At 43.0% G+C, this 15,138-nt stretch overlaps 2 protein-coding genes across 3 annotated transcripts; both read left to right on the forward strand.

Annotated features, from left to right (window-relative positions):
* Nucleotides 1-1,974: 1,974 nt before the first annotated feature.
* psmd3 (proteasome 26S subunit, non-ATPase 3) lies at nucleotides 1,975-10,524 on the forward strand. 2 transcript variants are annotated; one of them, XM_070923099.1, is made up of 13 exons: nucleotides 1,975-2,032; nucleotides 2,128-2,304; nucleotides 3,275-3,465; nucleotides 4,119-4,259; nucleotides 5,632-5,768; nucleotides 6,125-6,315; nucleotides 6,503-6,606; nucleotides 7,904-8,018; nucleotides 8,460-8,579; nucleotides 8,731-8,834; nucleotides 9,129-9,284; nucleotides 9,961-10,011; nucleotides 10,241-10,524. In XM_070923099.1, exons 2-13 carry the CDS (start codon nucleotides 2,133-2,135, stop codon nucleotides 10,316-10,318), a joined length of 1,560 nt encoding a protein of 519 aa, XP_070779200.1. In that variant the 5' UTR covers nucleotides 1,975-2,032; nucleotides 2,128-2,132; the 3' UTR covers nucleotides 10,319-10,524. The 2 variants fall into 2 exon arrangements, with proteins under 2 accessions (XP_070779200.1, XP_070779199.1); XM_070923098.1 differs by lacking the exon at nucleotides 1,975-2,032 and having other exon boundaries at nucleotides 2,049-2,304.
* Nucleotides 10,525-12,685: 2,161 nt separating this feature from the next.
* Nucleotides 12,686-14,560, forward strand: csf3b (colony stimulating factor 3 (granulocyte) b). The gene is made up of 5 exons (XM_070923918.1): nucleotides 12,686-12,764; nucleotides 13,292-13,464; nucleotides 13,549-13,659; nucleotides 14,007-14,138; nucleotides 14,271-14,560. The coding sequence occupies exons 1-5, from the start codon at nucleotides 12,749-12,751 to the stop codon at nucleotides 14,469-14,471; spliced, it is 633 nt and encodes a 210-aa protein (XP_070780019.1). The 5' UTR covers nucleotides 12,686-12,748; the 3' UTR covers nucleotides 14,472-14,560.
* The last annotated feature ends 578 nt before the right edge of the window (nucleotides 14,561-15,138 follow it).

Below are 15,138 nucleotides of genomic sequence, written 5' to 3' on the forward strand. Positions count from 1 at the left end.
ACATACTTATTATTATTATTAAGTGTATTATTATTATTACATAAACAATTCATTGTATCAGATAATCCACTAAAACTGCAGCAGGTCTTTTATAACTATACACTGTTTTATTAATATTCAATAAATTAGGTTTTGTTCTATATAATACAGTATTATATTGAATTATATTATATTACATTATATTTAATCATGTCGTATTATATTATATATTATGTGCCTCTGCAAGCAGCTCCATGGTTGAAGTGAACTCACTGTGTCTCTGCAGCAGCTGCGGGTGAGTTAACGAGGCTGAGCGGAAAAACTGGAACCAGTAAAACCACAACAGAAACCAGTAGAGCTCCACCAGTTGATCCGCAGAGGATCCCTAAAGTCCAAGTTCAAACAGGATCCGCTGAAGTCCGGTTCTCTATGAGCTCAAAACAAACTCATAAAAGTTAGAGAGTGACGGGACAACATCTTCCAAACACTTCGGGAGGTTAAAACCCACAGAGATGTTGTTTCTCCACAGACTGAACGTGCTTAGCACGCGCTGCAGCGTCTGAGTGAGGGCACGAGCTCTATCAGCAGAGAGCAGACAGCATGAGCTGCGACAAGCCCCGCCCACCGGACACCTGTCACCTGGCCCGCTAAGAGACAGCGGATAAATGTACTAATGATCACCAGTTTATTTTCTCATATTTCCACTTTTTAAAATTGTTTTTGTCCCTCAGATTCCCAGAGTTACTGTGACGTCATCACTGAAATTACAAACAAACAAACAAACAAACAAGTGTCCTCTGACTGTCCAGCTGTTCTAATCAGACACACACACGTCACTGTCCTCTTCTCTGGTTGATGGAGGGCCTGCAGACACCACTCGGTTTAAGATAGTAGTGTTCATCTACAGTATATCTTTACTGACAGCCAATAATCCCCCTAAAAGAACAATTGAACATGAATGACAGAGATCTTTTATTATTGTTCTTACTTTCATTATTATTCTATTTTATGATTTACTTTTTATCATTACATAGTTCCTTCAATCAAACGAACTACAAACCTGCCAGAATGAGCAGTCATATTTGATTTTTTTATACTTGAAAATCTAAATTGAAAATTGAATAAAGAATATCTTTATTGAGACTGAGATCATTCACTGAAGTAAAACCTATATTTATATTTTGTCACAAGTACAAGTACTGCATTCAGAATGTTTCTGAAGTATTAATCAATCAAGTTTGGGTGGGTGGGGGGTCTTAGGCAGCGGAACCTAGTACCTTCTTCCTGACCGTTATCCGGGTGGTTGGGATCCTTCGTGATTCTCCTTGTTCTTGCAGCGCCTGGTGGAAACATCCTTCAGGCAGCGTAGAGCACCGCCTGTTATAAGATCAGCTGAATGAAGCCCTCTCTGCGGGGCCTTGCGGTCCTGCTCGGTGCTGTTTCTGTACCAGGCAGTGGTGTTAAGGGAGGCGTAGTTCCTTCCCTGCTTCTTCACAAAGTCCTCTATCAACTCCTTAGTCCTGCTGAAGTTCAGGTCCTGACACCAGCGGGTCAGGTCCTCCATTTCCTTCAGGTTTCCTTTTCATTGTTATCTGTTACCAGGTCCACCACAGCTGTGTCAAACGTCAGCCCTGGGGTGCTCCGGTGTTCAGGATGAGGGTGGAAGAGGTGTGTCCGCCCACCTCACCACCTGGGGTCTGCCCGTCAGGAAGTCAAGGATCCACATGCACAGTGAGGTATAATCCCAGGTCCTTAACAGGTCTGGAGGGAAATATGTTGACAGACTACGTTTATGGATCTCGGATGGTTCTGGTAGTCCATGGGTCCTGGTTGTGGAATGATTTAACTGTAGTTTTGGGTTTCTGTTGTTTCACAAATTAAATCCACAAATGAAAACACTAACACCGGTTTACAGGGGGACTGCATCGATCCATCTGTTATTGATTAGCTGTGTTTGCTCCGTTTCTGCGATCATCTAATGCTGTCTTACGTTTCCCACAATCCTTTGCGCTTCAAAATAGTTGCCAGTCATTGTAGGAGCAAACAATTTGAAGTGAGTGGAGGTGACTCTGCAGATCAACGCTGGTTTAAAGTCTCCGACCTGACGGAGGTTTTATTTGCCCTGACTGTGAGCTGTTTGTCTTCCAGACATCATGAAGGAGACTGCGGCCAAGCGGCGGGACAAAGCGGGAGGCCGGGACCGGGACTCCAAAGCCGAGAAGCCGAAGGACCCGGGCCCCGAGCCGCAAGACGTGGAGATGCCGGAGGAGGAGGCGGCTAACGCGGCTAAACAGCCTAAAGAGCTGGACAGCTTGACTCTAGAGGGTAAAACCGAGATTAAATATAAAACCACCGGGAGACTCCGGTACAGGTGCTGGTTTACTGTCGGTCCGGTTCACTGAAGATAACGTTAAGTCAGCGGCCGTTAGCCTGTTAGCATAACCGGCTAACCGCTGTGCTGAAGCTAACTGTTAACGAACCGGTCGTTTAAAAGTTTAATCTATGACTGAAGTTAGTTTAGATTCCGGAGTTCAGGCGAAAGTTAACGGACAATCTTTTCGACTGATTCTCTGCTGTTACACCGCTGCTAAACAGGTGGTGAACATCTTAGACCACACCAGATCAGGTCCAGATCAAACCACTTTGTGCAGACAAACCTGGACTCGAATAACAAGTAGACTGTTTTAAAGACGGTGTTACGTGTGTGGTTCTAGAAAATAGTAAAAATGATTTACATTCCTTATCTCCAGCCAGACCACATCAGCTCATGTCTACATGATATCCCTCTGTATTTAGACTTGTCAAACCTGGACTAGAGTTTTAACCTGTTCTCATATTCGTGGAAATCTTGTCAAACCTGGATTACATATACAAGTGGATTCCAGAGGCTGGTTAAAACCCAGTCTCAGATGTGTGTTTCCTGTACTTAAGCTGTGAAAATAGACAAAAGGCAGATTTCAAGGATTTTTCTCTACTCTGACCACCTCAGACCAGGTCTACATAAAACCCCACTGTATGCAGACTTGTCAGACCTGGATGAGATTAAAGAGACTGCACAGACAGTTTACAACCTGGTTTATATATACAATAACATGACTGCTAATAATAGAATCATTTGCTGTCAGAAGAACTGATATTGAGCTAAATGAGACTCAAAATGTGTAAAATTATGAATGAGTTTCTGTATGAGCTCTGAAACTGCTGCTGTTTGAATTCTGAATCTTTCTGCTGTTTCTTTTCTTTCTGTCTTGTTTTATCCCCCCTTCTCTGATCTTCGTCACCTCCTCCTCCTCAGACATTAAGGAGCATGTGAAGCAGATAGAGAAGGCGGTGTCGGGGAAGGAGCCTCGGTTTGTCCTTCGTGCTCTCAGAGCGTTGCCGTCCACCAGCCGTCGTCTCAACACCAACGTGCTGCATAAAGCCATCTTTGGCTTCTTCACCAACAACACCACCACCAGAGACTTCCTGCTCGGCTTCCTGGAGGAGGTGGGAACCCATGACCACGATCAATGATTGATTGTAGTATTGATTAACCTGTTGATAATTGTTCTGAGTTCACATTCAGTCCAGACATCACTTATAATGATGCTCATTACAAGAGTCCAGAATTATTTCCCAAACTGCTTCTTCTGTCAGGTTCTGAAATGATTAGTCTATTCAACATTAATCAATATTTATTGTAATAATTAAATAATAGGTTTAAGTAATAGAAATGACAAACCATAAACCAATCCCCATTTGGATTTTATAGAATTGAGTTCAGAGGCTGCTCACATTCTGAGAAGCTGCACATGTTTTTATTTTTTGATAAGTTATAGACCAAAGAATTTAAGTAGTCATTAATACATCTGTATTTCAGTCTGATAAACGGGCCAAAACACACAGAGGTTTGGTTGCAGGTGAAACAAAGAAGACATGTTTGGAGGTTTTCAGTTTTGAGTTTTAGCTTCAAAACCAAATCAACATTTTTTCATTAACTTGCTTTTAGTGTAATCATGATGTACTCCAAAAAGTGTGTTTCAGAGTTTAATGTCTCAACACCCTCGACTGAAAAATGAGCCAGTGATGATTTAAATGAGGAAACGTGATCAGATGATCAGTGTTGATACCTACAGACTGTCTGTCTGTCTGTCTGTCAGCCGATGGAGATGGCGGATGGAGACGTCCAGTTCCGTCCGAGGACAGGTAAAGCAGCCTCGGCTCCTCTGCTGCCGGAGGTGGAGGCTTACCTGCAGCTGCTGCTGGTGGTTCACCTGACCAACAACAAGAGATACACAGAGGTCTGTCTGTCTTTTATCAGGGGTTGGGTCTGAGGGCACAATGTTCTGTAAAACCCTGCAGGACTCTGTATTTATATATATATTTTTGAATTGGGGTGGGGAGTTTTTTTGGGGAAAATAGTTTGTGTGCTTCACCACGGTCCCATCAGGTCTCTGCTCTGGCCTCTGCTCTGCATGAATCCTTCTGTCTAAACATAAAGTCCTCCCTGAGTTCTCAGTAACTACTAACTAGTTAAAACTTAACAAATGTCTCAGCTAGTAAAGACTTTAGTAATGTTTAAATTTGTTGTTAGGAAACATTTGTAGCACTGTCCAATCAGGAGAAACCAACTAAACAGGAAGTCACTGTAGCATCACAAGCTAGCATAACTTCCAAAAACTAATTTTAGAGGCTAAAATATGTAAATCTCAGTAAATGTAGGTGTTAGCTGTTGTGGAGACATCTGTGTGTTTCAGAGTTAATAGTATTCATACAGTATATAATGAGAGGAAAATATCTGATTATGCTAAGCTAACTGACACTTATGCTCATTCAGTCAAATGTTATCAGCACGTTTCATAATTTGAGGTCTGTTGTTATTTTAGTGAAATGTAATTTAAAATCTTCATTATTAAACATAATTTATCAAATTTCAGTTCAGACATGTCGACTGTCCTCCATATGACCTCTTTTACTCTTAACAGCTCAGATATTAGCATGCTAATGTTAGCTTTGTCAGCTGGTTCGGTTGGCTACCCAACAATTACAGCTACAGTTAGGTGTAAATATTTAGTAACAGCTAGTCTGTAAATTATACATTAACTAGTTCTTATGTAGTGATGATGAAACTCCACTCAGTGAAATCAAATCAAACTTTATTTATATAGCGGTGCTTAACAATACAATTAAAAAAACAACAACAATACAAGGAAAATAATACAGGAAATTAGAAACGTGGTAGACCAGAAAGGAGAGCGTTGCCAGTGATAAAAGCATGCAGTGTCAGTGTCTGACTGCGAGAGAAACTCTTCAGCTGAAGATGTTTTTAAGTTATTGGCTGTTGGTGAAAAGACGTGATGAGTTTGTCTTCCAGCTCTGAGGAGTTCAGGTAAAGATGATGATATGTGGATTCAATGATCTGAGAAGTGTTGGAACTGGACAGTTTGTCCTTTCCAACTGGAACGACAGTTTTAACTTTAGTTTAATATCATAAAAGCAGAAATGCACAAACACAGAGTCAGCTGTTCACATATGAAACATTTCAGTCGGGACCAAAAAGTGTCCACCTCCTCGTCCTCCTTCAGGCTCAGTGAGGTGGACTTGTGTATGGAGGAGGAGGAGGAGGAGGAGGAGGATGATGATGATATCTTCGCTCATGTTGTTGTGTTTCAGGCTCAGAAAATTTCAGACGACTTGCTGCAGAAGATCGGCTCTAAGAACCGCAGAGCTCTGGATCTGGTTGCTGCCAAGTGTTACTATTACCACGCCCGAGTGTACGAGTTCCTCAACAAGTTCGACACCATGCGCAGGTACACACACACACACACACACACACACACACACACACACACACACACACACACACACACACACACACACACTGACGCACACTCAGAGGCACACACACACTCACTCAGTGACACACACACACACACACACACTCAGAGACTCAGACACACTCGGAGACACACACTCACACTCGGAGACACACACTCACACTCGGAGACACACACACAGAGACACCCAGAGACACACATATACTCAGAGACACACACACACTGACAGCCAATACAGATAATCAATCCGTTTTGTCCTTTGTCTTCAATTATTGTTTGTCTTTCTGAATGTTGTTAATGGAGACCGTCTGTCTGTTTTAACCCTTCAGTTTCCTCCACACTCGTCTGCGTACGGCGACTCTGCGTCATGACGCTGATGGCCAGGCTGTCCTCCTCAACCTACTGCTGAGGAACTACCTGCACTTCAACCTGTACGACCAGGCCGAGAAGCTGGTGTCCAAATCAGTTTTCCCTGAACTCGCCAACAACAACGAGTGGGCCAGATACTTGTACTACACAGGTGAGACCGATACCTGTACTGCACTATATCTGGCTTCATGGGGGACAGTTTAACCATTTTTTCCCATATGATGATATGCCATATAAATCCATTTTATTCATGTTCTTAATATCTTTGCATTTGAAGTACCTGCTCTTCACCTGCTGTTCACCTGTTGTTTACCTGTGTGTCATGTGACCTCCCACAGGTCGTATTAAGGCGATCCAGTTGGAGTACTCTGAGGCTCGCAGGACTCTGACCAACGCTCTGAGGAAAGCTCCACAACACACTGCTGTGGGCTTCAAACAGACGGTGTGTTGCACACTGTCGCACACACTGTCATGTACACACACTGTCATGTACACACACTGTCGCATACACACACACACACACACACACACACACACACACACACACTGTGGCATACACTGTCAGACACACACACTGTACAATGTGTGACCTCTGGTGTGTTGTTGCCCACACGGTTCACAATCTACACTGTATGTTTGACCACGTTGTTTCGTCCTTTTTTTTGAACTGACCTGAGAACAGCTTTTTAACACAGCCTCGTCCTGTTTGTTGAACTGAGATCAGCTTTGTAACACGGCCTCGTCCTGTTTACTGAACTGAGATCGGCTTTGTAACACGGCCTCGTCCTGTTTACTGAACTGAGATCAGCTTTGTAACACGGCCTCCTCCTGTTTGTTGAACTGAACTGAGATCAGCTTTGTAACACAGCCTCGTCCTGTTTGTTGAACTGAGATCAGCTTTGTAACACAGCCTCGTCCTGTTTGTTGAACTGACCTGAGAACAGCTTTGTAACACGGCCTCGTCCTGTTTGTTGAACTGAGATCAGCTTTGTAACACAGCCTCGTCCTGTTTGTTGAACTGACCTGAGAACAGCTTTGTAACACGGCCTCGTCCTGTTTGATGAACTGACCTGAGAACAGCTTTTTAACTCGGCCTCGTCCTGTTTGTTGAACTGAGATCAGCTTTGTAACATGGCCTCGTCCTGTTTGATGAACTGACCTGAGAACAGCTTTTTAACACGGCCTCGTCCTGTTTGTTAAACTGAACTGAGATCAGCTTTGTAACATGGCCTCGTCCTGTTTGTTAAACTGAGATCAGCTTTGTAACACGGCCTCGTCCTGTTTGTTGAACTGACCTGAGAACAGCTTTGTAACACGGCCTCGTCCTGTTTGTTAAACTGAGAACAGCTTTGTAACACGGCCTCGTCCTGTTTGTTGAACTGAGATCAGCTTTGTAACATGGCCTCGTCCTGTTTGATGAACTGACCTGAGAACAGCTTTATAACACGGCCTTGTCCTGTTTGTTGAACTGAGATCAGCTTTGTAACACAGCCTCGTCCTGTTTGATGAACTGAGATCAGCTTTGTAACATGGCCTCGTCCTGTTTGATGAACTGACCTGAGAACAGCTTTATAACACGGCCTCGTCCTGTTTGTTGAACTGAGATCAGCTTTGTAACACGGCCTCGTCCTGTTTGGTTTATCACTCGGATATTTTTTCTTTTGCACACACCTAAACTTTTAGTTTGAATTCTACAGTTTTACTGTTACTTCAGTGTAACCTAAGTGTCTATTCTTCAGGTCCACAAGCTGCTGATCGTGGTGGAGTTGTTGTTGGGAGAGATTCCTGACAGACTTCAGTTCAGACAGCCATCACTGAAGAGATCACTGATGCCGTACTTCCTGCTGACTCAGGGTCAGTATTTACACACACAAACTGGAAATGTACTTCCCGCATCCACGTGAATGTGGCGCTGCACGAGCGTCCGTCTGTCTCTGCAGTGAACACGGGACAATCGATGAGCTCATTATTATTTAATCTATGATTTTTATTATCAATTTATTTTAATTTAGTTTTTGATATTTCAATTTTGTCTTTACATTCATATTTTTAATGTTATAGTATTTTCATTAATTGTAATACTTTTATTATTTAAAATTATTTCTTTGAATTTGTTTTAAAAATCAAATAAAATGTTATTGATTAGACATTTTAGACAAATTATTTTAAATAATTTTATCAGTGTGATAAGATCTTATATGATATAACTCTTTCTGTTCTGATGCTGTTTGTCCTCACAGAAGAATTATTGCACAAATCCATCTGATTGTGTGTGTGTCCACTGTGTGTGTTCAGCGGTGAGAACAGGTAACCTGGCCAAGTTTAACCAGGCGCTGGAGCAGTTTGGGGAGAAGTTTCAGACAGACGGGACATATACACTCATCATCCGCCTGAGACACAACGTCATCAAGACCGGTGAGCCAATCACAGGCCACATCACCTCTGACATCACATGTTACTGTGTGTGTTCACAGCCTGGTTTCTGTTTGTGTGTCGACCGTGAGTCCTGCTCAGTCTGATATTTATTTATTGATACTTGAACAATATAAATGTGTGTTGTGTTTAGGTGTGCGTATGATCAGCCTGTCGTACTCTCGTATCTCTCTGGCCGACATCGCTCAGAAGCTGCAGCTCGACAGTCCAGAGGATGCAGAGTTCATCGTCGCCAAGGTAACAAGGAAAAAACTCAAAGTCAGTCTGAGTCTGATGATTGTCTCACAGCAGAAAACTCTCTAGTCTGAAGTCTTAACCACTAGTAGGTAGAGTTCTGCACGAGACACGACCCCCCCTGAACCAGCCTGGTACTGCTAAATTTCAGACCCGAACCCGACCCGAGACCTAGACTGTTTTTATTATTTCTTCTTCAAAGACAAAGTTATAAGCTATTAATAAGTTATAAATAACTAATCTGACAACAAGCGGCCCACCAGCACCAACAAAGAAGTGTGTGTGTGTGTCCTTCAGGCGATCCGTGATGGAGTGATCGAGGCCAGCATCAACCACGAGAAAGGCTTTGTCCAATCAAAAGAGACTATGGACATTTACGGGACCAGAGAGCCTCAGCTGGCTTTTCACCAGAGAATCTCCTTCTGCCTGGACATCCACAACATGTCTGTCAAGGTAAGACACACACACCTGAGACACACACACACACACACACACACACAGACACACAGACAACATGTCTGCCAAGGTAACACACACACGCACACACACACACACACACGTCTGTCAAGGTAACACACATATACAACATGTCTGTCAAGGTAACACACACACACACACACACGTCTGTCAAGGTAATGGACACACACACAAGCACACAACATGTCTGTCTAGGCCACACACACACACACACAACATGTCTGTCTAGGCCACACACACACACACACAACATGTCTGTCTAGGCCACACACACACACACATGTCTGTGAAGGGAACACACACACATGTCTGTCAAGGGAACACACACACACACACACATATCTGTCAAGGTTAATCATGATGTAAAAACAGTGACATCACTCTAATTTGTTTAAAAATGTGCTTTTAAATTTAGATTTTTGAAAGGAGAGTTTGGTTGGTAGATGAGTTGCTCAGCCTGAAAATAAAACAGTTTCTGCTCTAAACAGATTCACCTTTGGTTTCGTCTACCTGTTATTAACCGTTAATAACTGTTATTAACCACTAATAACCGTTAATACACACAAATACCATCACTCAGGATGTTTCTCAGCTGTCAAACTGTTTATGAAAGACATAAAATCAACTCTCCTATCTGTGTCTCCTCCTGCAGGCCATGAGGTTTCCTCCTAAAGCTTACAACAAAGACCTGGAGTCAGCAGAGGTAAAAAACACACACTCACTCACACTCACTCACTCACTCACACTCACTCACTCACACTCACTCACACTCACTCACTCACACTCACTCACACTCACTCACACACACACACACACACACACACACACACACACACACACACTCCCTGACCCTGCAGGTTTGGAAGCTCTGAAAACATAAATCAAATGTTGTTACTTACATGTTTGTGTTTCTGTGTTCGTGGTGCGTTCAGGAGCGTCGGGAGCGTGAGCAGCAGGATCTGGAGTTTGCCAAAGAAATGGCCGAAGACGACGACGACAGCTTCCCGTGATCCTCTCTGCTGACTTCCTGTGCAGACAGAAAGTAGTTCTGTGTGTCGGCACGCTGATGTTAGTAGATCAGTTATTTCCCACAATCCCCCTCTCCTCTCTCTTCTTCTCTCTGCTGTGTATTCCTGCTGTAACTTCTGAACTCTTCAGCTGCTGTTTGTTGTTTCTCTCACTCAGACAAATAAAACACACTTTGGTTTTGTTTACACATGTTTGTGTCTGTGGTTTTCTGGGTAATGTAGTCTGTTCTGATCTGCTGTCACACACGAGTTTCCCACCAAACTACACTCAATATTTCTTGTTTTTATAGAACAGGTGTATTACAGTCACATAATTCTGTTCGTATATTAAAATATCAAATGTTCAGCAGTCTTAACGTCAGAGTTAAATGTCAGGAAGTAACTAATTGTCTCGTTAAAGGTTTGTTCTTTGTTACCACGACAACAGTCGGACAGGACAGGAAGTGGACTGTTATCTTTCTGATGCGACTGCAAACCGCAGAAAAACACGTTTTCACAAATCTGTTAAAATGAAGAAGATCTGAAGGTTCAGAGTGAAATATTAGTAAAATGTTGTTTTCACTTGGTTTAATGTTTAAGGACCTTGTGTGACAGTGATGTAAATATGTAACAGTTCTTCTGGATCAGCCATCTTGTTATTGATGGTCCTATTGTGACTCATTGTCTCCACCTGCTGGACCAGTGGAGATGGTGACGGTTAAAATTGTGGTGATGGACATGTTTGTCCTACAAAGGCCACCGTACTGTGTGTCACACAGATATTGGCTAATTTAATACTTTGTTTCTTCAGAGTGAAACGGCTATAAGGGTAACCCTAACCCTAACAGGGACAACCTCACTGTGTGAGCCTCTGAAAAATCACAGAAACGAGATCTGTAAATGTTACATTAGATCAGTTTGATAAAACTGAAATGAATAAAATAAATCACGGTTAGGGTTACCAGAGACAGTTTCCCAGCAGCCTCCTCAGTCTGAACTTCTCTGGCTGTGATGACGGAAGCATTTCATAACCTCCACAGAAACCTCTGAGTCAGCAACTGATCTGCACGCTCAAGCTGTCAGGTACTGTCCATTCAGGACTACACTGGAAAAAAGTGGAAATTAGTGTCTCAGTGGAAAGTTTTAGTCCTGTTGATTTTTTTTCCTTCTAGCAGAAATGTTGAATGTTTTCTTCTCAATTAAAGAGAGATGAAAGAAACTGAGCTCATCAGAGCTTCACAGAAAATATCTTTGAACAAACTACACAATAAAAATACAAACATGTTTAAAACTGAAACAAACAAACCTCTAATATTATAAAGAGTCCAGACCTGCTCCATATGTGCAGTGTCATAAGATAATGTTTGTTGTGATTTGGTGTTAACAGCTCACCTGTGAATAACAGCTCACCTGGTCAGTTCATCGTAACGTTCAGAATTTGAGACTTGAGATTTTTGTCACATCTGCCTGAAGTCAACTGATTTTTTCATGTGTTTAAATAATCTAAACTCTAATCAGAGCTTTTGACTGTATCTCATCAGTCTTCTGTGGATGGAGATGGTTCAGGTCTCCTCACGACAACGCCATGCTGGTCTTTTATTGTGTGAATCAGACAGGAAGCTTTTGTGGAACAAAGAGACACAAACTTGTTGGAACAAATCTTAATGAATGCAATCTGGAATTAAAGTATTTGTTTCAGACTTTTTCTGCAGTCAAGTCTGATGATGCGTTTCCTGTTCAGCAGCAGGAAGTCCAATATCTGAAACGTGTTTCTGCTGACGCACAGTTTGTCCAGAATTTCTTAAAGAGAAGAAACATGACTACACACAGGAAGTTGAAAACACACACACACACACACACACACACACACACACACACACACACCAACACGGAAAAATACCAAGAAACACACACACCTTCAGTCAACACACAGATCAATCACACTTCCTGATTGAATATATTAAAAACATTTTCAGTTAAAGAGTCACAACATTATCTGAATGAGTACTTTTACTTTGCAGGACTTTTACTTGTAACAGAGAAGTTTTACTTTTACTGAAGTAAAAACTCCAAATACTTCCTCCACCACTGCCTAATAATAATAATAATAATAACAATAATTATAACAATAATTTTAATGATAGAAAAACAACAGATGTGCTTAATGAAATATGAAGTATTATTCCTGTATAGCAGTACTGGAGTACTTTGGCGGTTGTGACGCAACAAGTTTTCGCAAGCTTCGTCACTTCGGGATTTATCGGTATGACTCCACGGAAAGTGACGATGTTGTCGGTGCGGACGGGAAAACCCCGCGGGAGAGCGTGCAGATAAAAGGTCCAAACTGCTGCAAATGGAAGCTGAAGGAGAATTTACCGAGTTTACCGGCGGACAGACACCGAGACCGAGAGACAGACAGCCGCCTTGACAGACATGAACTCCCTGATAGGTAAGAGCCAACTTATCATTGAAACTGAGAGGAGAGGCTGGTTAAATCATCAAAAACATGCATGAAGTTTGGTCGAGTAGTGAACACAGATGTGATCAAACAAACTAACAGAATCACATTTAAAAAATCGCATTTTCTGTCAAATGTAAACCTGTGTTGAGGACACCTGCACACCTCCTCTACCTGAGCACAGCCTGGACTCACCTGAAACTCAAGACCTTATTATTACTTATTAGTGTCAGCCTCAATGGGGTGTGGAGGGTTGTTCATGCCAAAACTGCTGAATAAGAATAAATGAGTTAATCGATTAGTCATTAGGCAACTATTCTGATAATTGATTAATCATTTAGGTAATTGTTAGTAATGCTAGCATTGTGGCTCTATGGATGTCTTCCACATGGACTGTGATGAGATGTGGTTCAGACCTTCATGGTCCCCTCAGGATGAACTGTAATAACTCTGGTGATCCTCTGACTCTTAATCAGCACCATATTTTCTGTAAGTAAATGTCATGTTTCTTCCTCCAGTTGTCGCACTGCTGCACTACTTCCTGTTTGCAGTTTTGGTCCAATCAGCCCCCGTCAGCTTGCCATTCGGCCCGCTGCCGGCGTTCAGAGAGGCGGCCGAGCGGGCAAAGACGCTGGTGGAGAAAATCCTGAGAGACATCCCCGCCGTGCACACCGCCACCGTCAACACTGAGGTACACAAGACATCTGAGTCAGCTGGACTCCTATTGGCTATTCTTCTTCTTCACGTGGTAATTATGCCTTCCTGTTCTCCTCAGGGTTTGACCCTTGACCCCTCCACCCAGACAACAAACCTGCAGATGATGGTGACATCCCTGGGCATCCCAGCCTCCCCCGTCCTCAAACCGCTGTCCGAACACTTCACACTGGTCAGTCTGCAGTCTGGGGGGAAGGGGGTTCTTTAGGTTTTTTAGGGTCCATTCCATTCAGTTCAGCCCATGAGGAGGTTCTAGTGGTGGGTAACTGAATGTGTTCTTGGAGTCCTGAAGGTGTTTAGAGGGTTGTTTAGGTCCTGGAGGGGGTTGTCAGGGTCTTTAAAGAGGGTCAAATAGTCCTTGAGGAGATCTGAGACAGTCCAGTAAACCGATGGATGTGACAGTGTCAGAGACGCTTCGAGAATAAAAGCATCAATGAATAAAACCTTTTGACGTCTGTCGACACTCACCTGGTTATTATTACCTGTCAGTACAAATTGCCTGTGTGTTGCCCCCTGCAGGACATCTGTGTGAGTCGCATGTCAGCGGGCAGCCAGCTGTACCAGGGGCTGCTGGGAGTTTTGTCTGAGAAACTGAGTGGACTGAGCGACCTGCAAGCCGACCTCAGAGACCTGCTGACACACATCAACAAGGTAACGCACACACCTGACGTGACATCACTGCAGAGGGTGGGGGGGCTTCGCAGCACTTCCTGTACTCTGGTGCTTCAGTTTGATTGGCTGCTTTCACACGCCCATGCTAACAGCTGACTGTGTGTGTTTTAGATGAAGGAGGTGGCTCGGCTTGGCGGCGGAGTGGTGGATCAGAACCACAGTCCAGACCTGGCCTCTCGTCTCCATGGAAACTACAAGGTCCAGGTGGCGGCCCACCTGACACTGACACAGCTTCGCTCCTTCTGCCACGATCTGATCCGCAGCCTGAGAGCTGTCGCCACCTACAGGCCCCAAACTGCAGGTACACGCTAAGCCCCACCCAACAGATATGACTATGCTGCGTTCAAGGACACACTGGAAAAATTAGGATGACTTGTACAGAGGTAAAGTCGATAAAACAAACGCAGTGATGCATCTAAAGGTCACTGAGGACGGATCAGCTGTGTGTATCTGCAGTGCCTCATGGGAGATATTTTGTTGATGCTCCGTCAGCGATCGATGGTGAAACAGAATCAGGTGTTTTTTCCTTGTGAGTTGCTGTACGTCAGCTGAGATCAGCAGCTGGAAAGACTCTCTTTGTCTCTTCAGATGTTTTCATCATTTATAAGAGTTCACGTATTAATGAATTAATACACATAATGTTTAATGTTTAACAGCAGCACTTTAACCTGACGGAGAATAGATGAGATTCAAAGTACAAACTATTCAGATATTTATATTTATATATTCAGCAAGACCAAATCCATCAACTGAGTCTCAGCAGTAACAAGAGACTTTAAAGGAAAGGAATCCAGAATCTTTCTGAAGAGAAAAACATTTAAGAACAAGTTGAGCTGATGGAAACACAGAAATAGTTCAGGACAGAACACTTTAATATACAGTTATTACAGAACAGGAGTCCAGATCTTCGTATCGCAGTCATTTTTCTGGACTTTAGTGGCTCCATCAATCAGGAAGCTATTAATAAAAATGATGGACA

The sequence above is a fragment of the Enoplosus armatus genome, chromosome 17 (genome assembly GCF_043641665.1).
Source record: "Enoplosus armatus isolate fEnoArm2 chromosome 17, fEnoArm2.hap1, whole genome shotgun sequence".
Classification (NCBI taxonomy): Eukaryota; Metazoa; Chordata; class Actinopteri; order Centrarchiformes; family Enoplosidae; genus Enoplosus; species Enoplosus armatus.

What these genes read in the sequence shown, in the direction of transcription:
- csf3b (XM_070923918.1), top strand. An exon ending in CCGCCACCGTCAACACTGAG is followed by an intron (nt 13,465 to 13,548) that starts GTACACAAGACA and finishes TGTTCTCCTCAG; the next exon opens with GGTTTGACCCTTGACCCCTC. An exon ending in TGTCCGAACACTTCACACTG is followed by an intron (nt 13,660 to 14,006) that starts GTCAGTCTGCAG and finishes TGCCCCCTGCAG; the next exon opens with GACATCTGTGTGAGTCGCAT.
- psmd3 (XM_070923099.1), top strand. Translation starts at nt 2,133, where the DNA reads ATGAAGGAGACTGCGGCCAAGCGGCGGGACAAAGCGGGAGGCCGGGAC. An exon ending in CAGATACTTGTACTACACAG is followed by an intron (nt 6,316 to 6,502) that starts GTGAGACCGATA and finishes GACCTCCCACAG; the next exon opens with GTCGTATTAAGGCGATCCAG. An exon ending in AAGACCTGGAGTCAGCAGAG is followed by an intron (nt 10,012 to 10,240) that starts GTAAAAAACACA and finishes TGGTGCGTTCAG; the next exon opens with GAGCGTCGGGAGCGTGAGCA.